We start from the raw sequence: 26555 nt of genomic DNA, 5'->3' as shown, positions 1-26555 counted from the left end.
AAGAAAATATGTGGAGCAGATGACTGGAAAATTGATGTTTTCACAGAATAACACTGTGTTGAAAGACAGTACCTTTAATCCTGCAAAGAGCAGAAAATAAATACATGTAAACTGTGGCAGGAAACAATCATCCTCTGGCCAACAGTAATTCTTAAAGCTGGGAGCAGTGAACTGAGATAGCTAAAATAAGATGGCACAGCTTTTCTATTAGATCTCAGTAAGGATTAAGCTGCTGAACTCACAAGACAAGCAGAACTGGCAGCCAGTCCTGGGATCCCCTTTCCCCAAGGCAGCTTTGACACATTTAGGTCAGGCTCCAGCTATTCCTGTGACACTGTATTGTATGTCTTCACATATAATATAAATCTTGTTGTAGTTTAAACCCATTAATTTTCATCCTAGCTACCATCAACATGGAAAGTATATTATTCCCTTCTTCCTTGCAGTGAGCTTTTACTACTGAAGCCATCAAACAAGGAAAACAGTTTAGATAGGTTTGCATACTGTATTAACTCATGAATTTGCAATATTTAATAGATAAAATGACACATTGTTTATAAAAAGAAACAATCTATTTTGTAATTTTTAGGTATTAAATATTGCAATGACAAAATAGATTGTTTCTTTTTATAAGCAATGTTTTCTCACACAGGGCTGGTAATTTCAGCAAAATACTCTTTAGTATTACTGCAGATTCTGCTTAAACCCTCAAAAGCAGCACCCCAACAGAAGATGCACAGATCCTGCACTGAGAAAAATATTTTACATCTTTGTCTCAATCATTAATATAAGCAATAAACCCACAAGAAAATTATTATAACATGAAATTCTCACCTTGCCTCTTTTGCATAAAAAGCTCAAAAATGTTTAATGTTTTCCATCCCATTGAAAATAAGAACATTCTCAGTCTGAATCTATAGACATTAGCTTTCAAACTGGACTCAATAACCTGAAATTCAGGCTTATTTTTCTGACAGCTCTCTCTTTGCTGTCATGTGTCATCATGGCTCGTAATTCACAGAGGATAGAAACAGATAAATACTCTGAGGTGGTGCTGGATTCCTTTCATTACTGTGATTGTGTAGTCAAGGCTGATCAGAGCACTGTGGGGAAGGGCTCACAAGTTGTGTTTGCTTCCTTTCTGCTCTGAGCTCAACCAAAAGGGTTGATTGAGTTACTAAAGAACTAAACAACCCACACAGTAAAAACACTTCCAAAAAGTTTAGTTTGATTTTCCAATGTAATAGCATTGGGAAAAAAAAAAACAGCTTCTGGAGGTAAACTCTTAGAAACCTAAACAAAACCAAAGTAATTGGTAAAGAAAAGCAGAGAAAAGCTGCTGGGCTCCAGCCTGAGGGATCTAACAGTGCCACTGAGTCCCAGTCGGAACATAAAGGGTGTATGGAGTGAGAATACTGGAGGTGATGATGCTCCACAGTGGAGGAGACCAGATATCTAATGAAACAACGGCAAAAAAAACCAAAAAGGGCAAGAAAGGGGTGGTAGAGGGGTAGACACAGCTGTGAATGAGACTGCAAGCACAGGAGAGCACTGTGAGTACAGACAAAATCTTCAGTTTAACCACAGACTCTTACTGAGAAGATGAGTATCAGCCAGCGAGAACAAGTAGGGGTTTAGGAACTCTGCTTTTTAAGAATATTATTTGTTGTGAGGGCAAGAGCATTCTGGGGGATTAAGTTGCTTGCTAGCTTTTACTCAGGCCCATCTTGTTATTTCTGAAATTTCCACACAAGGCACAAGGGAAGCTGTGCTGAGAAGGAAACAGCCAGATCCATGCTACAGTTTGTTCAGTAACACAGGAGCAATAATTGCTGCATGGCTCCCAGGCAGCCCCAGCTGATCTGTCCATTCTCCTGCCCACAGGCCACACCAGCGGGGTCGTGGTGACAGTCCCTGAGAAGACAGTGAATGTCACTACAGGTGGAAATGCAACTCTCCTCTGCACATACACCAGTCCTGGAACCCTGGGAAATTTCTTTATTCAGTGGAGTTTTTACAGTGCCAAAGAGAGCCAGCTGCATACCGTAAGACATTTGTTTGTTATTACTATGAAATTATATTTGAGATATCCTTAAGTCCTTAAAGGGTCTTGTTATGTTAGATGGGGTTATCCTTACTACAGACCAGGTAATGTTGAGGTTCCTAACCTAGAGATTAAGGACTGGGGTGCAGGGAAATGTAGGGGCAGATGAACTATCTAGGCTCCTAGCTCCCACTGACATGCCTGACTGCCTTCACAAAGTGATGAGAAAGTACAAAAGCAATTCACATACTCAAACAACTTGCTCCGAGTCACACAGGAAATGTGAAGCAAAGACCAGGTGTCCAAAAATCACACAAGGGCTGCAGCTCCTGAACCAGCTCCCTTTTCTCTTGTCTGGCAGATATTTCCTGCCATTGTGAAAGCTGCTTTCCTGGTGAGACGCCCTTGCCTATGACAATGTGTTGTTCCCCATTTAAGGGTCAAATGAGAGCTCCTTGATCAGGCCCTGCCTTTTGGCAGCTCAGTGAGAGGAGCTGTGCATGATGGTGGGCTGTGAAAAAATTGAGCAGCAAGTGTTGGCAGCACTCTGCAGAAAGTTGTCATAGCAGGAAATTTGCCACTCAGACTTGCATTGGTATTTCCCAGCACCCCATGGCTGTCACTGTGGAAACAGAACAATTACAGGTCAAGGGCAAATGGGCCCTGCCCTTCCTGAGACCCCAAAAGGCTGCACAGCCAAACAATATCACACTCTGGGGATAATGGGACTGTGGTGTAGGCTGGAGGATCAGCATGGAGAGGATTGGGAAGGACACCAATAGCAGCAGTGACTTGGTCTGAGCCTGAGCCTGTCGTGTGGCTGTAAGGAGCTTGCAGAGCAGCCTGGTCAGCCTGGAAGGGGTCAGAGATGGGATCTGCCTATATGTACTCACACTGCTGCCCAAACCTCAAGAACTATCTGTTAATTTTATGTTTTGGTGGGGAAATGAACCCATGAATTTCATTCCCAGCATAACACAGGGTATGAGCTCCCATCAGCTCAGGCCTGACAGGTGGTGACCAGTCAGCAACACATTCTTTTAGAAGAAGAAATCCTGATTAGAAGTGTTGCTGAATCCTTGAAGATTATTTGGATTCCTTTTCCATGCCCTGGCTTGTGCTTGTGGAACAATCATTTCCCATTGTTTTTATCCTGTTGCTAACATATTTTTTTTTCTGGTAGCTCAATCCTCCTGCCTGGCATTACTACTGAGAGTTGATGTAAAGAGATTTGACTTAGAGGAGTGTCACAGTCTACACTCAGGATATTTTTGTCCCGTTCATTATTATTTCCTAATAGTATTTCAGTAGGAGGCTTGCCATTGCTGATACAGCTGTACCTTCCATTTGGTTTGTCAATTACAGCAGAATTAGCCTGCAATTTGCAGAATGTGCAGGTTGTAATGTATTTGGCATTGAACAGCAATAGTCAAAATGTAAGAAATAGCAATTTAACCCAAGACAGAGCTGCTCACTCACCTGCAGTATATCACAGCCACAGATAAAGCCTGTATCAGTGCTAAGTACAAACTCTGGGCCCATCCCAAATTCTGACTCCAGCTGGATGAAAGACTGATGTAGGCACACCTTAGCTGATTGTGTAGCTGAGTAGTTGTTACTCATTGTTTGCTTTCCTCAACTTAAAACTATTTTATTAAATGAAGAATTATTCCTGAAAGGGTGGTAGCTACAAGTTTCCTAAGTTGCATATAATACAATATATTACAATTTTGATCCAGTATGTTACATCTTAAATTATAATTGCTTGTTCAGGTGGGAATTATAGCACTGACATAGAATCAAGCTCATCTCATCCAGATTTGTTTAGAGTATTTCTGTTCTACTGGCAGCAAATTTTCCATATTGCAACACACTAAATACCATATTTTTTTCTGGTCACAATCAAGAGAAATAAGCAGATTGCAGTTACAAGTATTTTAGAGGGAGAATCACACACTTTCAAGAGATCCAGGAGGAGAAAATCATTTGTAAACTGTGGCTAATGATGAGAAAAATACCCCCTGAAAATTACAATCATAAAATACTGTGGGTGGTTCAGAATACACTCAACAAGAACTAACCAGTGCAAGACTACCAGATGTCAGGGAAACCTTATGGATCAATCCCCCCAGTGCTCCCTCCTGGCTCCTGCAGCTCTCACTGCAGGCACAGGGAAAGATGTGCCTATAAAGATCCATGGGAAGCACTGCTGGGGAAAATTGCAGCAGAATTCCCCCATCTGAAACTCATTTCACGGCAAATTCACACATTTGGATGGCTGTGCTTGCGATGGGTGATTTGCATTTTCATTCCATAAAGTCAGTTCAGTGTGAGAAGGCCCTGGGTTAGTGCTAATCCCCCTCTCCTTGAACAGCAAGGCACAATCCCCTGTCCCTGCAGCTCTCCTGGGCTGGCAGGGAGGCTCAGAGGGCTCCTTTGCTCCCTGGGTCCTGCTGCTGTCCCTGGAGGCTGCAGGACTGGGCACTGCTCTTTTTAAAACGCCTTCAGCAACCCATGCAGTCTTGGATTCAGTCTTGGACCCTGTATCCTTTCACCACCACCTGGCAATTCCTTCCCATTTTCAACCTATTCACAATAAAATTAATGGTGCTAATGCAAACTCTGGACGAAAGGCTTGTGACTGCTTCTGGAAAATATGGTTTAGGAAATCACACCACACAGCTGAACATAAAGTTGGATTTTCACCCTCCCTCTGAATGAGGCTGGTATTTCTATTTCAGGCTGAATTTCAGAAAGGACTGGGAGCCTGAAAGCCTGCATGTTTTCCTCTCACAAGTTTAAACAAAAAGATAATCTCTCTACAAACCTGGCTCTGCCCTGGTGGCTTGGCACATTGCTGAATTGAGTTTCACATTTTGTTCCAAGTAGGAAACATATGCATGAAAATAGAGGAGGTTGCCAGCTTTGGCTTTCATTGTTTAGGTAAAACAATACTAATATACAATGAAAAAATATATTTAATATGGTAAAATGGTAAACACAACTATATTAGAAAGACTGGCACCATATCTTACTGAATACCAGAACAATAGCTTGAATTTTAATTGGAATAAAATTATTTAGTTTTATGAGATATATAACAAAGTACCAAACACTTCCTTGTAAATAGCATATGTTTGCCCTGAAAATTTTGTTGAAAATTCTGGCTCTACTAAAAATTTGCCCTTTTCTTCAGCAACTAATTGGATAACATTTTCAAATTCCATTTTTGACTATTGGAAAATTCTGCCAAATATTTTGAAGACAGGAGACTTACAATTTCTGTAAAAAGTTACAGAAAATGCATCTTCTCCCCCCTACTAAATTTTAAAATATTCCTGACATCTTACTAAATGCTAGATGTCTTGATGACCATGTTATTCACACAGGCACTATACTGAAAATAATAAGATTAAGCAGAGAAGATATTCTCTGTAACAAATATGTGTGGAAAAATATTGATTTTAATAAATACTCTTTATTTAAACAATTGAGATCATGGCCCTTTCTACAGTGGCAACAAGTAACACAGCAAGCTGTAAACATTATGTACATTTATAAATGTTATATATAATTAAGGCAAATTTATACCATTAAGAAGATTTTGGCTTTAAGCATTAATGAATGGGAGGGTTAAATTACTAGATTTTAGGACATAACATATAAAAAGCAGAGCCCATAGGTACCCCTTTACTTTACACTGCCACTTACAGTCCAGATTTACGTTTTGAGATCTATAAATTCAGATACAATCCTGGAGTGAAATCAGCAATGCCAGGAGCAGGACTAGTGTCAGTGTTAATTTAATGTCCCTAAGTGCTCAGCAGCAGATTTTACCTTGCCAGAAGGGCAGGCTGTGCTTTTCTTTACTTTGCAGCCCTGCTACTGATGCAGATCTGCCTCCCAGCACTGCCTTGGTGAGGTTGGTTTTGTCTTTTGCTGCTTGTTGTGGCATTTCCATCCCCTGCTTGCTGTGGTATTCCCCAGCCCTGTTTGCTGTGGTGTTTCCATCCCCTGCTTGCGGTGGTGTTTTTCCCATCCCCTGCTTGCTGTGGTGTTTCCATCCCCTGCATGTTGTGGTATTTCCCATCTTGGGGTGTTTTCCTGCCCTGTCCTGCCCTGTCCCCCCTCCCCAGGGCTGCCACAGGTGTCAGAGCTCCAGCCCTGGCAGTTACACCAGGGGCAGGGAGCAGCCACCACAGCCAGGCTGCTCAGGCAAGCAAACAGAGCCAGGTGTTCACAGCACTCCTTTGAAGACAGCACAGCTTTAGTGGGTAAACATAAACTTTTTACCAAATGAGCCTAACTCTGCTCTTTTCCTGAGAAGTTTCTCTAGTAGAAGTAATTTCCCTCACTTGAACTTAATAATGTAAGTATAAAATCATGGAAAATAGGATGCCATACATATTTTTAACTTTTTATTTTTCCCATTTAGCCCTTAGCAATATGCCCTTTAATGCTGCATTTAAGTTTGAAATAATAACTCCCAGCCAAGGATCTTGAGAACTTTCCAGCACTGAGTGATCTCTATTTTACATATCCACAAACTGAGGCTAACACTGCTCTGCTCACCCAGGGTCCAGCACAGCCTGGCCTGGTTCATAAGGCAAAGCCCGGCTCCTGCTCAGACCTACATCTGTGCTTCATTTCATGCTCTGAGTCACCTGGCTGGGCCCAGTGTAAAGCACCTAAGCAAATGTTTGCAAGCTGAAGCCTCTGTTGACTCTTCACAGGCGAGGCTGCAGCCTTGCAAAGCCAAATCCAACTCCTGAACCCCATGCCACCCACAGCTGAAGTCACTGAAATGCTCAGGGACACTGCCTGGCCAACCAAGATGTGCCCAGGGCAGGATTCTTGATTGAAATTTTAAATTCACCATATGAGTAAAGGTCATGGATGCCTGTTACTTTTAGGCAAAACAGAATTATTGATAGAGTTCTTATGAAAATCTTCTCCAAAAAACATGAACTTGTGGCACATTGGTCAGCAACAGGGGACAAGGAGGGAAAGCCCAAAGGAGGAAAGACAAGAAAAGTGACCTGAGCACAGATGTGTCAGCTCCTTCCACCCTGACACCCCAAATTCAGATGATCAGTAGTCCCAATAGCAGCACAACTCAGCTGCTCAGCACAAGGCAAGGCACAGCCATGGGCACTGGGCCACCCCAGGTGAGAGGCAGAGAAGGGACAGCCCTGTATGTGGGGGTTTCCATCAAAGCCTCTGAAAGAACAAATTCCCCTCCATGTAGGCTGAGCAGTTCAGGGAACACCTTCACACACTTTGAGCTGCAAGACACCTGAGATGCTCCCGCAGAGCTGTCAGTGCTGCAGGGGACACCAGCCTGGGAGCAGAGCAGTCCATCCCAGCCCATGAGAAAGATGAGCCTGTGGGAAGCACCTCCTGAGACAGTGCAGGAACACTTCCTGCAAAGAAAGGACCTCTCTCATCCATAAGCATCTCCTTTTGCCTAGAGCTGATTGTTTAGAACTGAGTTTTATCTAGCACTTGGATGCCTGAGCAGGCACTGTAAGGAACAGCTCCATGGGGAGCAGAGGCAGCACCTGCAGAGCAGAGGGATGGAGCTGCTGGTGTTTGTCACTGCCGTTGGAGTGACTCTGGGTGTCACTGGGACCATGGGACACGTGTCACTGCCATTGCAGTGACTCTGGGTGTCACTGGGACCATGGGCACTGCCTGTGGCTATCACAAAGTGCAGACAAGAAGAAAATAATCAAGCTGTAACTGGGGTGTTTGTAGCAAACATTAGACTTTAATCTTAATGTGCCTAATTTTAGGTAGAATTTAGGAATAAGCTGGTTTGTGGCTGACAAGGCCTGAGGTACTTTCTGCACAAAGCACTGAACATGAGGCACCTGCCCTCGTGATCAGCACGGATGGTAGGTGGGGAGCTGTGTGAGAAATGGCTCTTTGATTTTGGGGGAACATTTAAAGTCTCATTTAACTCTCAGATCAGCACATTTTTACTCAAATGCAGCATTCCCCATGCCATGGTATTCTGAGTATGGATGAAAAGTCAGTCAGTCTTTGTCAAAAGACGGTGTATGTGACAGATGCACGGGGAAGATGTAGCTGGAGATACAAGGTAAGAAAACAATCCCCATAATCTTAAGGGGGAAAGAGAGCTAAATAGCATCTACTAGATGTGTGCTACTGTGAAACCTGTATTCATATTCTGTATTGAAATCTGAAAAGCCGCACATGACTGAAATAAGTTGAATTGGATGCATGATCCAGAATTTTTAACTCACTCTATTTTTTATTGCATTTTTTCTGTCTGTCAAAATTATTTTGGATGTAGCTTTTGTGTGGGGGTTTTTCCTCCCCACCTATTCTAGGTGGCTGAACTGGCACCTTCAGGAATATTCTACCCAAAGGGTATCTGTTGGGTGTGTGCACCACAAGGATCCTCTGGGCTGAATGTGAGCCAGACTGGGCAGCCCAAACTTGGGGCTACATATTTACATAGAAAAAAAAAATCATCCTGGATCTCCTTTCTAGAATATAAAACCATTTTGAGATGTGATGGATACCAAGGACACTGAGCTGAACCAGCTTCCTCTCTGCTGTCAGCTCAGTGTTCCAGCCCTAATCCATTCCAAACTCTCTGACTGCAGCAGGGCTCCCATCTCACCATGAGGTACAGGGACAGCCTAATGTAAACTGACATCTAATAATAACTGCTGAAGGGCAGTTACACCAAATGCACTGAGAAAACACATTTGCTCTCGATGGGAATTATTCACTAAAAGTTCAGCCACAAGAATGATACTGTGAGAACATGAAAGAGCTGCTCCTTCAATATATTTGCATCAGTTAAAGCTGCTGAATGATTAATCCTCTAAAGGCTTCTGACTCCCTTCCTTTCTTCTTCTACCAGTGCACTATTGTGACAAGACACTTGTCATCATTAATACCTCCAATTCCCTGTGCAAAAAGCCCAGTAAGGGATATCCCTGTGATATCCCTACTACCTTCTGCAGATCAGAGTTTTGACAAAAATGTGTGAAAAGAAGCTGTGGATGAAAGAAGAGATTTGGGCCCAGACTCAGTCATGTGATGTGTCAAAGAAACCAACACATGTGTGAACATTTGCTTTCTTAGCTAGCTAAGCTCAGAATCTGAGCTTTGGGCCTTCATTAACACTCTGACTGCGTGGCATTTGTTCTCTCATTAGATGGTAAGTTGCTTAAGGAATTGTTGAACATTTTTCTCCTTGTTATTTTATAAATTCTGTCTGTCCTCAGAATTCAAAAAGAGATCACAATCTCAAACAAGTGAAATTCTTAATATCCTCCATTTTCTAGTAGCTTGAGAAAATGTCAAACAGAAAATGACAGCCCAATGACAGGGCCCTCTGGATGCTGGAGCTTTCCAGCTCTCCAGGCAAAGACTGAGTCACACACTGAATCCATCAGAAAAACATCATCCAACAGGATCCTAGAGCTTCACATGTGGTGGAAAGGCAGGTACTGGAAAAGAGGTCATGTCCTGAAAGTGTCCTCCAGTCAGGAAATCAGGATTCTGTGGAGATTAGTAGGACACTTTTAATGCCTCTCAAAGTGCATCTCATCACTTTGATATCCATAAGTACTGGGCATGTAGAGCATTGTGATGCAGAGACTCCAGGAGATGGGGATGGGAGGAGTCTTGACCTGGAAATTATGAAGGAGTCCATCCAAAGCCATCTGAAAGACACATATTTACACAAATTCTAGTATACATTTGTCCTGCCAAAAGAAGAAGAGAAGCAGAGAGAGGCGTGTTTCTTCTAATTTCCTGCCTGCTTCTTCACACACCCCCTTCACACCCGAAGGAAGATTTTTCTACGGAAGTTGTACAACAAAAACCTGTAGGTGGGTTCTACACACTCTGCTGAACATCTGGCAGCTTTTCAAAGTCCTCAGCTCTGCCGACTCCTTCCTCTGCAGGCAAATATATTCCACACCATCACTGGGAGAAACTGCCTGTGGACATGAATGGTAACCACAGCCCTGGTTAGGATGGCTGGGCAGCAGCTCTGGGCACTGCCTGGCCACAGGCTGAACAACCAACTAAACTGCAGCCCTCTCTGAGGTCACAGATGGGCGACTGCGCTGTTCAGCAGGAACCAGTGTCTCAGATTGTGAAGTTATTAGGGACAACAGTTTTAGAAGTGACAATCTCCACTCCTTCTTCTGTCAGTTGTTTGATTAGTCACCCAGGCAGCTGCTTCCAGGAAATGTGAAAAGGCACCATTATATGATAACTTGCCTGAACAAACTCGCTGGTAAGGAGAAGCAACAACCATTAATGCACCCTCAATATTGTTTCTGCTCTGGTAAATCATCAACTTCACTACAGCTGCTCATGATTTGCTTGAGGACATGAAAAGCTTGTTTGAAGGGAAGTATAGCAGATTTCTTTTGTATTTTTTTGCATTCAAGATGATGCACTTAAAATATATTTATCACACAAGATTAAAAAGGTTTCCAGAAGAAGTCTACCATTGCCTAAATATACAGTTTTCCCATACATACATTTTAGATAATATGGAAAGAAAAGTCAGTGATGTGTGTCTGTAGGAGAAAACATTAGCTGGCAGTTGCCCAAAACCAGAAAGTTTTTCATAACTTCGAGAGGAAACAATATTTTACTTTTGAATCAAAACAGAAACACTTTTGCAAAGATTTTCATTTCAGTTTTCTGAAAGCAAAAAACCAGCTTTTCAAGGACAGCATAAAACCACTTTGAACCAGGGTTTAAAATATCCATTTTGAGTGTATTGTTTAAAATGGACTATGAATTCACAGCCAATTAACTGAAACATATTCCTCTTAAATGAAATTTCCTGTGTACACAGTCCAATCATACCTCTGGGACAAGAGATACACTCAGCAATTAATCAGAACATTATTCAGCCTTTTTGGTGTTTACCGCCTTCCTTCAGGCAATGAACTCCAGAGCCAGGGAGATAAGCAGGGAACAGGAGAGAACAGAGAACAGGCAGGAGCCTGCAGAGGAGCTGAACACATTGCCTGAGAATGTTTCACTGCTTTATGTCCATGGCTGACAAAAAGTGATCCAGTAAGAAATTCTGTTTGAATCTATGAAGAGAAGAAATAATCTCTGCTGTGCTGACACCTGCCTCAGATTGAACAGCATACACAAAATATTTTCTCTGCATTCATTGATTCAGAAAGAGAGAACACAGGATTAGTTTTTCAGTGCATTGTATGAGGACTTGAGCATGTAACTCACCCTGACTCCAGGTCAAATACACCAAGGAGCACTTGCTCCTCTGCAGGGTTTACTGGCATGCCCTGACTGCATTTACAACTTGCAGTGCCAGTCTTATTCCCAGGAAGATGGGCTGTGTCTAAATGAGCATTCCATGGACCCCTTCTGCTACTCTTTACTCTCACATAATTCCAGATCACTCTGAGGTAGATTGAGTAGAATTTAGTCCCTTTGTCCAACAACCAAGCCTTTAATAGGGTATGATGGGCCTGACACTCCTCTCATGCTGCAGCAAGACACACATTACCTCATTTAGATCGCTGTAGAGCTTAATGTCACATTAGTGTAAGGAGCTGATGGAACCCCTTTCACTGCCCTACTCCAAGAGTGCAGCTGGAGAGGAGATGGAAATCCAGCCCATCACTGTTGAGAGCTATCCAGGATATCAACCTCAGAAGAGGCTGAAGTCAGAATTCACGGTTCTTGTAACTTCAGACTCTTGCAAGAAACAGTGATAAATAATACTCAGCTATTGCTCACACTCAGATAAATGTAGAATGAGACTAATGTGGCCTGTGTGCTTTTGTGATTTCAGGTAGACAAATTTAGATGAGTGATTTGTTTAAACCAAACTCCCTATTTTGAACACTCTCCTTCCCCAGGGAATACAGTGTGTCCATCCAGACTCTGGTTTGGCAGTAGAGTTCCATCTCCAGACATTTGCAATGCACAAAATCAGTTTTAAAACCAATGGTGTTGCATGTACTCAGTGGAAACTGGGAGCAGTATCCAGCTTCAGCACTTTCTAACCAGGTCTGTCATCGAGCTGACCTCTTACACTTCCCCAGTGTGCCAGCAGTGTTCCACACCTTGGGAATGCTTTGGTGTTCAGAGCCCTGCCTCAATTGTACCTGGTGTTTGTAATCCTGGGGCAGGGAAAGATAAAGTCTGGCTGAGGAGTATGCAAAGCTGCTCTTGAGAGAGGGCCAAGCTGCAGCCCTGGAGCTGCTGGTGCTGTGCAAGCTGATTCTGACCTTCATTCCAAAGCCATATCTTTGCATAAACCAGGCGTGCTCTGACAGTTTTGGAGTGTACCTTGCTTTAAGCTAATAAAGGCTTTTAGATAACATTTCTTAAAGACTTCAGTCAACACTGTATCAGGGAGGATAAACAGAATTAAGAATTAATATTCTTAATTCAAAATGCAATCAGTTGATCTGTGAAGTAAAGCAAATTGTACTTCTCATCAGGGATCTGCAGTATCCCTAAAAGGCAGGGAACTTTGACCAAAAGGAAATTTTGATACCAGTCAAGTGAGAATGGCCTGTGAAGAGGAGTCTGTGAAACTTTTTCCTACAAGCATTTTCCTGCTATTTCCATTAAAACATGCTGTTAGTTCAACTTCAGTGATGATTCTGAAATACTGCCAGTAGGAACAATGTTAGATCTATTTGGTTCACAACCTATAATTCTATATGGACACCTCTCACAAGTTTAGAGAAGTGACTGAGTGTGCTGGAAGTGTTCACTTTGCCTAGGGTGTGTATGTAGACACAGGGGAACATATTGCCTACCCAAATACTGTCATTTTTATACAACACTATCATTAACACCTCAGAAAACAATTAATGAATCGTAGTTTTCCACATCTTTGTTCTTTCAGATCTTGGTTTCAGAGCAGAGTTAGCTTGGACAGAGGGCAGGTGCTCCTTGAGAACTACTACACTTACCCCAGGGCAGATGAGATATTGCCGCTCCTAAAGAGATTCAGGGCCCAAGGCTCAGATTGCCATCCAGGCTCTGCAGTGAGCACAATTCTACCTCTCCTCTCCCTCAGCAAACAACAAGCTTGGGCTTATGAGGCCACTTCTACTCCACAATGCTGCTAAGGGCAATTGATGCTACTGAAGTCAGTGAAATCAGTCAATGTTAAATCAGCAATTTTTATTTGGGAGGAAATGCTGCATAACTTAGAAACATTTATCCTTACTATGCCTATCATTTGGCAAACCATTTTTTTACTATTTAGTAAAAGGGAAACTTCTTGATCCCAAATAGGAACTCCCCAAGCACTGAGGCCAGCAGGTGTTCTTTACTTCCTCCCTGATATAAATTCAAAAAGCAAAGATAGTCCATGACACTGCTGCCAAAGCTGATGACACAAACAAGAACAGCATGGCTGCTATAATTGCATGTGTGATGACTCTGCTCTGTTCTTGTACTGCATCCTCATGGCTTTCAAATTTACTGCCAAAAGATCAGGTGCCTTGTTTGCTTAGACCTTTGTCTTGTGAATTCATTTCAGTCCTCTGATTGTGGAATTTTACAGAATCCTTTCCAGATTCTGTATCTGGAAAGCTCTGGAGCCCCTCACTTTTTCCAATGACAGATACATATAGTCTTCTCATAATCTTCTACTCAGCCTCTTATTAATGCTATTACAAATTATCAGTGCTTCACTTAATACCATTATTCACTGTGCATGACTTAGCATTTTTTCACAGAATCGTCATTTGATGGTCAGTGGTCTTGCTTTTGTTTTTGCAATTGCATCAGTCTGTGCTTGGAGTATGCACAAAGATTTAGCCACTGTCAATTACACAATTAAAAATACCATTTCTGAAAAGCTTGTTTTTTAAGGACCTTTAGAAGTATGTATTCAAATGTAATATGTTTTCATTTCTGCTTTCTTGAGGGAGGAGGCAAGAAAAGGGGGGACATTGCTTGGCTTTAATCAGAAATCAAATATATTCTGAGTACCAAACAAAGCAGCAAGATCTTTTGCTATTAAACTAACAATTGTTTCTTTATCACAGATCTATTATTATTCAGGAGGCCAGTCTTACTCCTATGGAGCATTTAAGAACAGGATAACAGCTTCAACAAGTCCAGGGAATGCATCAATAACAATCTCCAACATGCAGCCCTCAGACACTGGTTCCTACACCTGTGAAGTTTTCAGCCCTCAGGGTGATGCTGGACAGAGTCAAAAATCTGTGGTTGTCAATGTGCTGGGTAAGTGCCTCCCCTCTCTATTGCTGTATTGTCTTTTCCATCCCATATTATGAAACACTGAATTCACAGCTCCAAATACGTAGGGCCAGAGGGAATAACAGGCTGTGGTAAACAAGGCCCATGATGCAGAGGGAGCTCCCTGAGTCACTGCTGCAGTTTCCAAGGGCTCTGGAGGCAGCAGAGCCTGGCTGCCCTCTAGCTTCCAGCCACAGCTCACCTGCTCCCACTCCACAGCTGCAGCAAACCTCACTCTCCCAACACTGCCCTTCAGAGTCACTTTGTGCTCTGCAAAAGTTCCCTTCTGTAAGCAGGTAAGAGGGTGGCTGGAACTACCCAGCTTTGCTCCATTTTTCATACTGGAAATCAAAGTAATATTAGTTTTGGTTAAAATAAAACACCATTTTAGCTGGGAGTGACAACTTCTCACTGAAACCACTTCATGCAGCCCCAGCATGGTCCAAAACTTTGCTAATTGTACCTAATGTTTATCATAGTGACTTGCATAAATCTAGGGAAAGGCAGCAGCACAGCCCAAGAGTTCTGACTCACATCAATTCCCAAAACCTCTAGAAATGTAGTATTTATTGGATGAAAGTAGTACAAAGTTTGTTTTGTGTGAAAGAAAGCAATAATTCAACCATGAACAGGCAAAGCAGAAGTGTGAAAAGCAGATGAACTCGGTAGCACTTGCCTATCTTCCAGGGATAAGCAAAAAATACATGTAAACTGATTTCCTGAAAACCAAAGCACTACTGTCTAAAATTCCCAAAACAAATAGTAAATCTTGGAGCAGTAGAATAAAGGATTACGCTTTTTACATGAAAACCAAGAAAAGTTGGTTTGGGCTACGTTCATTGCTGGTGGTTTCCCTTGACAGTGCTCTAAAGAACCACAAAAGCATTTCTGGAGGTAGGAAATGAAAAACAGTGGTGTAAGTGAAGACAGAATCTTCCCTTTTGTGCAAAGTGAGGACATTATATAAAAATGGATACATTTTTTAACAGAACTATAACTGATTTATTTCCTTCACAACTGTTAATATACTGAAAGAATTGGGACTTGATCCTCTCCCTCTCTGTGGCAAAGCTCCTGCCTGCCACGTCTAAATAAAAATAATGTTTTTCTTTTTCTAAAGAAAAAGAAAATGTTGTTGTTTTGTGGCAGAATGTTGTATGGTGAATAGTGAGTGGCCCATTACAATGAAAATAATTGACAGTTGTAGTCTCAACACCTCCCTAACAGTTAATATGCAAATGAAAGACAATAAAACTGTATTCTAGGCCATGTACATATATTTAATATTACTCAATTTTTTTAATGGGAGAGGCTTTGGTCAGTTCCATAACTGAGACTCTGCTCTTGGATGGAAACCTGTAGATGGGGTTCAGCTCTTTGCTCACAGCAGCTTGTTACCAGAACTTGGGGCGGATGTTTGCAGCCCAGGTGTGCACTCCTGATTTGTCTGTTCTCATTTTACAGTCAAACCATCAAAACCTTTCTGTAAAGTAGAAGGAACCCCTGAGAAAGGCCATCTGATCTACCTCCTATGCAACTGTGAAGAGGGGTTGCCTCGCCCCACCTACCACTGGTACAAAGTTGATGAGAACACCCTCAAGCCTGTGAGAGAACAACTTGGTATGTAACCAGAGGACTAACACACCATGTTCAGAATCTGAAATTCCAGCAATCCAAATGCTGTGTATCACACAGGCTAATAAAAATTAATCCTTCTCTTCCAATAGTCAATGTCACAGGATTGTATTTTTACTTATTCAAATCAACTGACAGCAGTCAAAACCACAGGATGCTTTTACTATTTAATATATATATATATTTTAAAAAGTTGAAGTCCTGTCCATGCCTTTAAATTGTTAAAATGAGAGAAATATATATGTCTTTACATCTCTCTTCCCTTGAAATTTTGAGTGAATTGAAGTTGAATCAATTTGTCATTCAAGTACTAGCACATCCTTCCCTCCCAGAAATTTTCTGGACCTGTTACATTTTCATTTGTGGAGTTACACAGACAACCACAGAATCAGTCTGGGTAAAACACCAGCCAGACTGGTTGGCAGAGTAGGGGCTTCCAATACACCCCTAAAAAATCCACTGGAGCAATTTTCAAGGAAGGTAAATATTTTATTTTAAAGAATATAAAAACCCACACGAATAAATCAATAATTGCTGAACCCTTTTTCTAATATATGAATAGCTCTTTGTTACCCACTACAGAGAACTGTTTGCCTCTACAGAATAAAAAACAGTAATGTGTACCTGCTCTCCACTTGTCACAGATCCAAACTCTGGCATTCTTTACATTGGCAACCTCACCACCTTTGAAACTGGCTACTATCGGTGCATAGCCAGCAACCAGCTGGGGAACAGCACCTGTGAGCTGGACCTAACAGCAAAACGTGAGTAAAACACACCAAAGCAATCACACCTTTGAGGGAGGACATGCACAGCTTGCAGGAAAATTCTTCAACAACTTTGAAGCTTAGATTTTTTATTTATTTTTTTCAAGTAAGAACAGAACAGGATTTGGAGAGCTCTGGACTTTTCATCCAGGCCTGCCCAGGCTTTATGACGACCTAGAAAACTGATTTAACATCCTCACCTTAATTTCCTGCAAGGAGCAGGAACTGGACCTGGTTCTGACTGCAGAATCTTTGCTGAGAACAGACAGACAAGGAGTTTTGAGCAGTTTCTTCCAGCCAACAGCCCCACTGAGGTCTCCCCACCCCAGAAATTACAACCATCAGTGAAATGTGGCAATGCAAGGATCGGGGCACTGGAGATGTGACCACTAGCTGAAAGACAGAACTAAAGGCAGCCTGGATTTCAGGATGTGTTTGCAATGATTGAAAAGCAAAGGCTTTTAGCTATTGTCAGTATTACAGCCCAATAATTCCCTTAGCCAGGCACAAACAGGGAGTTTGTTGGGATGGGGAGCTACCCAGTGAGAGAGGAGGCAGTAAGAAACCACCCAAGCACAGGGCTCTCACTTTCCTGGAGCATCTTTGGCCACCCTCCTGCAAAGAGTTCTTTGAATCCAATCCCTTCTTTCTGCTAAAGGCTCCTGCACTAAATTTCCATGGGATTTTGCTATACTACTACTTTATAAAAAGTAATTTTTTTTTTCTTTGCAGATTCAGATGGTGGTATTGTTGCTGGAGCACTGATTGGAGCAATTCTGGCAGCTGCTATAATCTGCATTATTGTCTGGGTCTTAACCAAGAAGGCAAAAAATAGGAAGTCATCAAATAATGAGATGCAGTAAGAATTTCTGTTTACTTCATTTAAGACAATTATTTTTGTAAAGCACTGCTGTAAAGAACTAAAGTGAAATGCATAATACAAGTTTTGAGAAAACTTCCAGAGTGAACATCTGCTTTTGGGGGATTTTTACCTGTTGGTCTTTTAACAGAAGGTGCCATTGCCCTCTTCCCTATTTTAACAGGCAGCTTCCACTTAGCAGCATCTGAAACAGTGAAGTAAATGTTTTTAAACAACACAAACTAAAGTGGCAAGTTATAAAAACAGCTCTTTAGAGTTAAAGTTAATGGGGTCTGTTAAAAGCAGGTCAAGGAAGTAAAAAAAGAAAGAGCAGCTAAGGGTCACCTCAGGAAATTTACTAATATTTAAACACAGAGGGCTCAGGTCAGTGCTATCTGAAATTACAGGACACACACTTGGGATACTCCCAGGCATCTCAGATTGCAGGAAACACAAGGTTTAGACAACAGAATGGAGCCCAGAATGTCCATTTTGATCCTGTCCTGGAGATTTCTTCTCTGTGCTTTGGTTGCTCATTTTTCCCCTAAATTGCCAAATCTTCAGAATAGGGATAATCTCATGCACTGTGTAGACTGTTTTCAGCCCATTGATGTAAAATGCTAAATAACTACATACAGTTGAGGCCAGAAAAAAACTGTGACTTCCCTGTAGCACAGGTTTAAGACTTCCTAATACGGAATTCTACTAACCCAGACCAGTGATCAGTTGCTCATGCCCCTGATTTCTGCTTTCAGTTGATGCAGCATTAACACCTAGTTTTGTACTTGGATCCTAATAAATCTTACTGCATTGAATGAATCCACTAGCATCTGATATTTTTTACCATGTGAAAGTGCTTCAGTATTGGGAGTTGGTTGATTATTGTTTTGATAAGATAAAAGGAATTAATACCTGTTACTAATATTTTTCTAGATTTCCATATTTTCTAAAATACAAAATATATTTTATATTACCTTTCCAGATTTCAGTTTTTTCATAATTCTTTTCTGACTGAACTCCATTTTTCATGCACTTCAATGGGACCCCAGATCTACATGGAATTTCCCAGAAAGCTCACATGAAGCAGCAGGTTTTGCTATAACTCCTCAGATGCTGCCAGCACTCAGTTTCCACTTCCCTGGCACAACATTTAAACATATTAAAATCTATTTTATTCTAATGGGATCACTTAAACCAGCAATGCAGATGTCTTTCTAGCTAATATGCTGTCAGTCTTTCTGTCTCAGACCAGTGGTGGTGTAACCTTTTCACACTATCTTGAAACAGTCATCATAACATCAGAGTCACTGTTCAGATAGCAAATACAAAGATTCATTATTTTGAAAGACTCCAGGGTACATGAGATTTCAGCATGTGAGATCACAATCCTAATCTTGTCTTTCTGCAGAGAAATGGTTCAGAAACAATCCAATGCAGACTATGTTCAGGTACCCAATGAAGAAAACATTCCTGTGACCACAGTTCCATCAAGCAATGCAACAAATGAATACCCAAGTGTTGAGGAAACAGCAGCTCCTGCAACACCTGAAAATGATGAGAAGCAAGAAGCAGGAAAAGAAGAAACAGCCTAGAGTTTATAATAGAGTTTTCTTTGTCACCTTTGGACCCCTTTGTACAAAAATTGTTGTCATTGAATTAACATACAAGCATGACTAAAACTTGTATTCAAGGCATTTGTATTGAGACCCACTGGGGTGGATTAAAAAGGGTCTGTTACACAGGCACTTTGTAAATAGCAGAAGATTTGGCCTTTAAAATGAACCAAATTTCTTTTATTATCTAGTTATACTGCACAAAAAAATTAAGTATAAAAAGAGTATCATCAACATCAAACTATTTTGCAAAACTAATTAGGAAATGGGCTGAAGCATTTGTCAAAGTAAGAGCTTTCCAGTGAACTCCCAGTAATGCTGTGTGTGCACAGAGTTCAGAACCACAGCAGTCTTGTCCAGAAACAGTGTTAGCCAGCCTGCTTCATGTGCACCAAGTAATCATGGCCAGTACATTGCAGTATTTCAAGGAACTGATTTTGCACATCAGAAGTAAAAACAGGTTACATTATTGTCATCAGAATGCTGAAACATCTGTCAACATCTTAACAGATGTTAAGACCTGAGTCAAGGTAATCTTGCATGTCTGAATTCCACCTAAGCTAAAAAAAAAAAAAAATCCTGGAAAATTTTACCCCGTTGCTGCCTGACATGGAAAACATTCTGTCAACAGTGACCTCCTTGGCCTAAAGCTCCCAAGGGTGCCAGTGTTCCAGAGCTGTCTGTTTCAGCAATTCTGATTTTCAGTTTAATGGAACTGGCATTTGGGTACTCAGCAGCACATTCCTCATGACACACAGATAGAGTTGCTTTCAAAACTTAGAAGTGACACTGCCTTCTATACAGCACACGAATTTTGATTGCTTCCTCTGTCTGAGATGATTTAAATCTCTTTCCAGGCTAGTCCTACCCACTAAGCAATATACTCAGGCTACTTTTCTTCTGTTCTCTTATCCCAGTGTAGCAATCTGTCTTTTACAGATGAAAGCATCAAGAGGGAGGTAAGTGGTGCACAGCACACCAGCAATGACACTGAGAGCAGCAGTTGAGCCATGAGTGCCCCCTTGGAAGAAGAAAAGGGAATTAAACCATACACATCTGGGTCACCAGACAATCCTTCTCCCTGGGCCTCATTTCTAATGTTACACAAACTCAGTTTTTCATAAAGGCAAAGATAACCCTTCCAGAAAAGCTCAAGGACCATTTGCTCAGGCAAATGCAGACCCACAGCCTTGCTGATACAGGCAGACACTGCTTTCAGTCTCATGCACTGCAGGAAAACATATCTGGCTCAGGTATCTCAAGTTTTTTGGCACTTAAGTCCTTCATAGGATCATTATATTCATAAATCCTTTGGTGACTGTTCCTAGACTATAAGCATTAGTTATATGTAACATTTATCTTTAAGATTTCTGGGCTAAAATTTTCAGCTTCAGTTCCTACAGCTCTAAGTATGTTTTTCAAAATAGTGACTCTAAAAAATATATATAAAAGGAAAAAAAAAGTGGATTAAATATTTAAGGATGTAAGGCATGAGATCTTAGTTAATATTTATTTTGGATCTTCAAGCATAATTGTATTCATTGCTCTTTCCTCAGTTTTCTGACTTCCAAATATTTTTGTTTGATAGGTGTGTCCCATCAAAGTGTTAGCTTCATTCCAGACTAAAATAGCATTAATGGTATTCTTCTAGCACTATTTTAGCCAAAAACCGTTTGTGCCAGTCTGTGAGGGTCACACCCTTGCTAATACCAACTGCCACGTTGTAGCAGTGGATCCTCAGACTCCTCTCTCCCCAGAATACCCGGGGTAAATCTCAAATTGGGATCTATACAGAAATCTCCTTAACCAGGCAGCTCTTATTGACTCTGTGCCAGGCCAAATTCCTCCCTCCCATCCTGCCATCCAGGTTAAGCAGCTTACTGAAAAGATCTGATATTGACAGCCAATTTGTGCAAACCTGCAGGATGATGACATTAAACTCACTCAGAAACAGCAAAGGAACAGTCAGTACTACCTGCTGCTCTTTGAGTGCTATTTCTTACTGAAGGTGTTTCCTGATGATATAATTCAAACCAATTATTGGTCCAAAGGCTTGGCTGACAACAATAATTTAAAATACTTTATCTGACATTCCTAAGCATTCTTTTACTGTTGCCCTTCATAGGAAAAGATTAATGGCTTCTTGTCACTGATTTAGCTGCATTAGCTCTTCTAAAGCCATTTCCTGCATGTATGTTCTTGTCACATTGTTCTTACTGCTACACCTTTCCAGCTTCCACACCTCTGCAGCATTATTGTGATTCAAGAGGGGACTCTATCATGTGGTCATATTTCTTTTAATCCTTCCTCCATCTCACTTCCCACATTGATCTGCTGGTATTCCTTACCTAACTTGCTACAATAAGATAGGAGCTTATGCTGGTGAAGTTGTCACTAACTTCTGTAGACAGTACAGCCTTCCTAGAACACCACAGCTTTTATATTTGTTAAAAAAGTAGAAATTGTTCAAGTTGTGTTTAAGTTTTTACATAAAAGAAAGGAATAATTCACCACAATCTTGACTAATGACTCCTCTCATACTTCTAACTGCCAGTGAGTAATAAATGGTAGTAAAAAGGCAAAATAAGAAGCAAAACAGGCTGCTAGGAGCAAGGAGATAAAGAAAATAACATGTATTGGAAAATAACATGTATTTGGAGTTTCTTACCATAGTGTGATGTTTTCTGTAAGCCTTCTGGCAGATGTTTGTTCTCATTTTGGTGTTTATCTAATGTTTATTAAGAAGGATGGAGCACCATTCCCAGCTCTCCACTGATACTCTTGGCAAAGCACAGGTCCAATTAGGTACTGATCCACGGTGTGTAGCTCTAAAACCCTGCAGAGCTATGCAGGATGAACAATCATTTTTCAGAATAAGCTTTAGATACTCCAACAGTCTGTGCTGCATGGCCCATTTATCTTGCCATAGGGAGTAGGGATCATTTATATGGACATCAGAAACTAAGCCAACATTCAAGCTACCATCTCCTAAGGAAGCAGATTTACAAAGCTACAGAGCAGGGTTTTTGCTATGCAAAAACCAAGAATGAACACAGAACTCTTAGCTTCAGCTGCTCTCCAATCAAATTTTCAGCCATGCCTGTGCAATATATAAGAAACATTTACTCAATCAGGTTCCTCCTTCAATCAAGGTCTGCATGGGCAGAGTTTACTGTACAGGCAAGTTATCCCTCCTGCTCTTAATGAGTCTCCTCAGTGGAATTTAACCTGCATTTTGTGTTCTAAGATACATTTAAAGTCCTTGGTGAAGGTATTTGTATGGTTGTTTCTGTCTTGCTTATCAAAATAAAGTGCATTACCTTAATCCCTACAAGTCAAACTGTAGAAACTGCCAGCTTGCATTTCACCCTTTCCTTGAGGCTGAAGAGCAAACATGTTGCATTTGCATTCTGTGTAACGGATGGCAGGGCTTCATCTTGTTGTTCACACCCCAAACATACATAGGATGTATATTTAGAAAATACTGGTTTTCTTACATGTCAGTTTAATAAAGTTTTATAATACAAAAGACTGTTGTTTAGGAAAGTTCTTTATTTCACAGAATTTCATTCTTTGTTCAAGTGGAACTCTATCCACCAGTGTCAAAAATTATCTTAACAACATCAGGACAGAAGGTCACTTTTCAGGCTCTACTTTGTTAGCTCTGCCTTGTAATAACTTAATATCAGGATTTGCTATGAGTAAATAAAGGTTAAACCAGGCTTCTGTTATAAAATAAGATGGTAAACTGCAAGTGTCAGTGCTGCATATGGGAGTCAAAGAGAACAGAAAAAGAAACCTTCAAAAGGAACAAGAAGAAAAAAATTAAAGTTGAAGTACATCCCAGAGGAGTATCCAGAGCCATCCATTATAAAACAGTGTATTTGCAGAGGTAACCCTGAAACTGTGCCTGCATTCTGCAAGCAGTCCAGTGCACTTCATCAAATACGTGTATTAAAGACTCAGAGAAAAACGGGATAACAACCAGTAACAACAGAAAAGCTTTAAACTTAATACACCAAGAGTAGCAAAAATGGATACAATTATCTAAGTAACGAAGCAAACTGCATTCTACAAAGAGAAATACAGTGTAGCTTAGAATCATCTGGAGAAAGACAATCAGTACCCACAAAACACAGACAAAACCCCACACACAAATCACAAAAGCTAAGAGAAAAAATAAAGAATCTAGAAGAAAACAAATTTGGATTTAAACGGTGAAAACATTTTTGGTCCTGTTTCTTGAAAGAAATAATTCTAAACTGGGATCTGAAGTAGAAGGAATACCACATTTACACACATCACACTGTAAACTGAAAGAAAACTGCAAGATATTGAAAAATACTTTAAAGTCAGTGAACAATTTAATTAACAGGAAGTACAAAGAGTTGTTTTGGCACTGCACTTGAAGGACAGCCTCAATAAAAACATTTCATTACCACGCTGATACTATACATGACATCCCAGATGAACTATCAAAATATGACGTTTGCAATCCTAAGCAGAAGTGCAACAGGAGACAGACTCAAGTGAAGCCCCCTCTAGCCTTCCACCATTCTTTTAAGGATGGCTCCCAGGCCACCCTTGGCCACTTTCAGAGGGGTCAGCTCTTCTTTATTCTCAATGTGAATACTTGCACCATGGGACACCAGCAGCTTTGCCTCCTCCACTCTCTCTTCATCGCAGGCTAAATGGCTGCAGTGAGAACAAGAAACCCACAGCCACTGTTAAACTGTCCAAGCTTGTAAAGAGCAACAATTACACCTTGTCAAAATGACAGTGTCAGTGTTGGGGGGAGATACATCTGAGAACAACAAATCCACAAGCAGCCAACTACCTAGACAGATTCCAAAGCTTGCTGTCCAGTCCCTCTGCTGTCATTAAGCAACTCAAGAACATTCCTCCTGCTGCTCTCCTTGCAATGTTAAGACAGTTCTTTGGGTTAGGATTTGGCTCTGCAGTCAGCAAAGCTAAAGAGAACATAATCCATGGTGAGAATGGAAAATGGCAATCTCTATTAAATTGAAGGTGAGAAATAAATTGTCTGATGCTAAAAAGTAATGAGTTACTGCAAACGCAGCAAATGCTTTTCTCCATTTGGCACAGTGTCTTAGGAAGAACTGTGTGCATTCCAAGGCCATACTGGGGTTTATGTACAGCTAAAACTTACTGCTTGATTTTATTCACAGCAAAATCTGGATTCCACTGTGGTTTTGACACCAACTTCAAAGTAACTGTTACCCTTACAGATTCAAATTGATCTCTAAGGTGACAATAAAAACCGGGTTGATTGTACTTCAATTGCAACTGATTTTCTTTAGAGAAGTGAAGAAAAGCTTCTGCAATGAGTTCTTGTTTGGCAGGACAGAGTAGACCAGCCTGCAAGACCAGTTTCCTCTGACTCTGATGTCATTAGCTCACTTTCTACCCTGCAGCAACAACCAATGTATTCCAGATTAATACAAAATGGGTTCTACACTCTTTAAGTGGATGCAGTAACACAAGGTAAAGTATGCATGCACAGACCACTATGGTAAAATACTAAGTATGACTTTCTGAAATACTTTTTAATTGCACAGGGATGTGAAGCAAGAGTGTATTTTGAAGCAACAGAAAATTAAAGAAAGAAAAAGACATTGAAGTAATGGAGTTGAATTTCACAGGGATTACTCTATATTAAGCAAAATAAAAATAAAAAATTACTTACAGAGGAGTATTCCCTTCAGAGTCCCGGATATCCAAAGTTGCATTGTGCTGCACAAGGATCTGTACCATTTTTAGGTTTCCTTTGGCTGCTGCTCTGTGTAACGGGGTGGATTCAAAATGATCTGTTGCATCTGGATCTGCCCCATTCTCCAAAAGCATGATTGCAATCTGAGCATGTTGAAAGAGAAAGGAGCAAGGGAGGAGGATGTGGGTTTAATACACCTAAATCCTTCTTCCAAGAACACCACCAGCTCCAGTAGCTTAGGCAAACATACCTCCTGCTTATTTTTGGAGGCTGCATAATGCAGGGGTGTGCAGCCATTCTGATTGACAGCATTTACATGAGCACCCTTAGCAATGAGGGCTTTCACAATTTCATCACGGCCTGCTGAAGCAGCAATGTGCAGGGGAGTCCAACCAGCCTACAGAGGCAAGAAGAAATCCACATTATTCAAACCATGAGTTTCAGGCATGAAAAAACCTGATAATGTATAACCCAGACAAACCTGAACTACTCACACTGCTCATATTCTTACCAGTGTAAAGCTAAAATGTTACTGATTTTCACTAGATGCAAGGCTCATGTCTTCTTACACCCCTGCATTCAGTACCTGGAAAAAGCTGTCAGTTAAATGACAGAAATCACTTCTGCTATGCAGTAATGCATGGTATCTTTGCAGAACACTTTGTCCCTGCAGAATTTACACTAATGCCTTTTTAAGGACAGCAGTAGTAGAAAAGAGTGTTAACAACTTTTCCTATATCCTACTCTCTAAACGGATGAGACATTTCCTTCTTTATGGATGACATTTAGGATGCTTTGTAACGGATACAAATATTCCAACTCTTCCTCTAGAACAGGAGCAGGCCATCTCCTTTCCAATTGTGAAACCACTGAACCTGCACCTGCTTTATTTATGCCTTCCCCAGTGTGAGAGATCTTCAGGCTGCTTCATGATTTGGCACAACATATTTGAGAGATCACACGGAGATAAAGGCAATGTGAAAACCCCAAGAACCACCCAAGCACCCCTGGTTTTGCAACTTCCTTCATAAATACAGCTCTTTTAAAATTCCGGGACAATAAGCAGGTCTGAAATCTCCTCCTCACGCCTATTTCTAAATGTGGAATACTTCCCACAGAGCAGCCGGGACCTGCCCAAGCGCCAGACACCGCCTGGGGGCCGCGGCCGGCGGCAGGAGGGGGCGAGGGCGAGGAGGGAGCGGCGCAAGCGGCTCCGGGAGGGCTCCGGCCGCTGTCAGAGCCGCTCTGCGGCTGAAACCGTGACAGCAGCGGGCCCGGCAGCACCCGCGGCCCCCGAGCGCCCCGCGGTCCCTCAGACTCACATCGTCCTTGTCGTTGACAGGCACGCCGAGCCCGAGCAGCAGCTCCGCCACGTCCGTGTGTCCCGCCGAGCAGGCCCAGTGCAGCGCGGTGCGGTGATCCTGCGGGAGGGAAGCGGTCAGCGGGACAAGGACGGGCAGCGGCCGGCAGGAGCCGCCCCCAGGCCGCTCGGGGCCGCAGCCGGCTGACCTGGTCGGCCCGCGTGGCCTGGGCCCGATCGCGGAGCAACAGCGCCCGCAGCTCCTCGAGGCGCCCCGCGAACGCCAGGTTACACACGGCCACGTCCGACACCGCGCCCTCCATGCTGCCCCCGCGCCTG

At 41.7% G+C, this 26555-nt stretch overlaps 2 protein-coding genes across 3 annotated transcripts in view; one reads left to right on the top strand and one right to left on the bottom strand.

The window, feature by feature from the left end:
- Positions 1 to 22677, top strand: part of VSIG1 (V-set and immunoglobulin domain containing 1) — a 24231-nt gene extending 1554 nt beyond the window's left edge. Inside the window, exons 2-7 of the mRNA XM_058813967.1 lie at positions 1885 to 2045; positions 14098 to 14296; positions 15776 to 15931; positions 16591 to 16710; positions 17446 to 17572; positions 18981 to 22677. Coding sequence (XP_058669950.1) covers positions 1885 to 2045; positions 14098 to 14296; positions 15776 to 15931; positions 16591 to 16710; positions 17446 to 17572; positions 18981 to 19164 — 947 coding nt within the window. The 3' untranslated portion in view covers positions 19165 to 22677. The remainder of the gene's footprint in view (positions 1 to 1884; positions 2046 to 14097; positions 14297 to 15775; positions 15932 to 16590; positions 16711 to 17445; positions 17573 to 18980) is intronic.
- On the bottom strand, positions 22382 to 26555 carry PSMD10 (proteasome 26S subunit, non-ATPase 10). 2 transcript variants are annotated; one of them, XR_009275327.1, is made up of 6 exons: positions 26426 to 26555; positions 26239 to 26337; positions 25167 to 25313; positions 24893 to 25059; positions 24023 to 24155; positions 22382 to 23880 (listed from the first exon to the last, which is right to left on the bottom strand). XR_009275327.1 is itself a non-coding variant. In XM_058813968.1 (5 exons), the coding sequence occupies exons 1-5, from the start codon at positions 26537 to 26539 to the stop codon at positions 23727 to 23729; spliced, it is 681 nt and encodes a 226-aa protein (XP_058669951.1). In that variant the 5' UTR covers positions 26540 to 26555; the 3' UTR covers positions 22616 to 23726. The 2 variants fall into 2 exon arrangements, 1 of the variants encoding a protein (XP_058669951.1); XM_058813968.1 differs by lacking the exon at positions 24023 to 24155 and having other exon boundaries at positions 22616 to 23880.

Source organism: Ammospiza caudacuta, chromosome 14 (genome assembly GCF_027887145.1).
Source record: "Ammospiza caudacuta isolate bAmmCau1 chromosome 14, bAmmCau1.pri, whole genome shotgun sequence".
Lineage (NCBI taxonomy): Eukaryota > Metazoa > Chordata > Aves > Passeriformes > Passerellidae > Ammospiza > Ammospiza caudacuta.
The sequence above is the reverse complement of the archived record's forward strand: the minus strand, read 5'-3'. Positions and strand labels throughout refer to the sequence as shown.

Excerpts from the sequence above, each read along its gene's own strand:
- PSMD10 (XM_058813968.1), bottom strand. The coding sequence starts at position 26,539 with ATGGAGGGCGCGGTGTCGGACGTGGCCGTGTGTAACCTGGCGTTCGCG. Across the intron at positions 25,060-25,166 it reads CCTCCAAAAATAAGCAGGAG|ATTGCAATCATGCTTTTGGA; the intron begins GTATGTTTGCCT and ends CAACATGCTCAG. Across the intron at positions 23,881-24,892 it reads TCTGAAGGGAATACTCCTCT|CCATTTAGCCTGCGATGAAG; the intron begins GTAAGTAATTTT and ends TTCTCACTGCAG.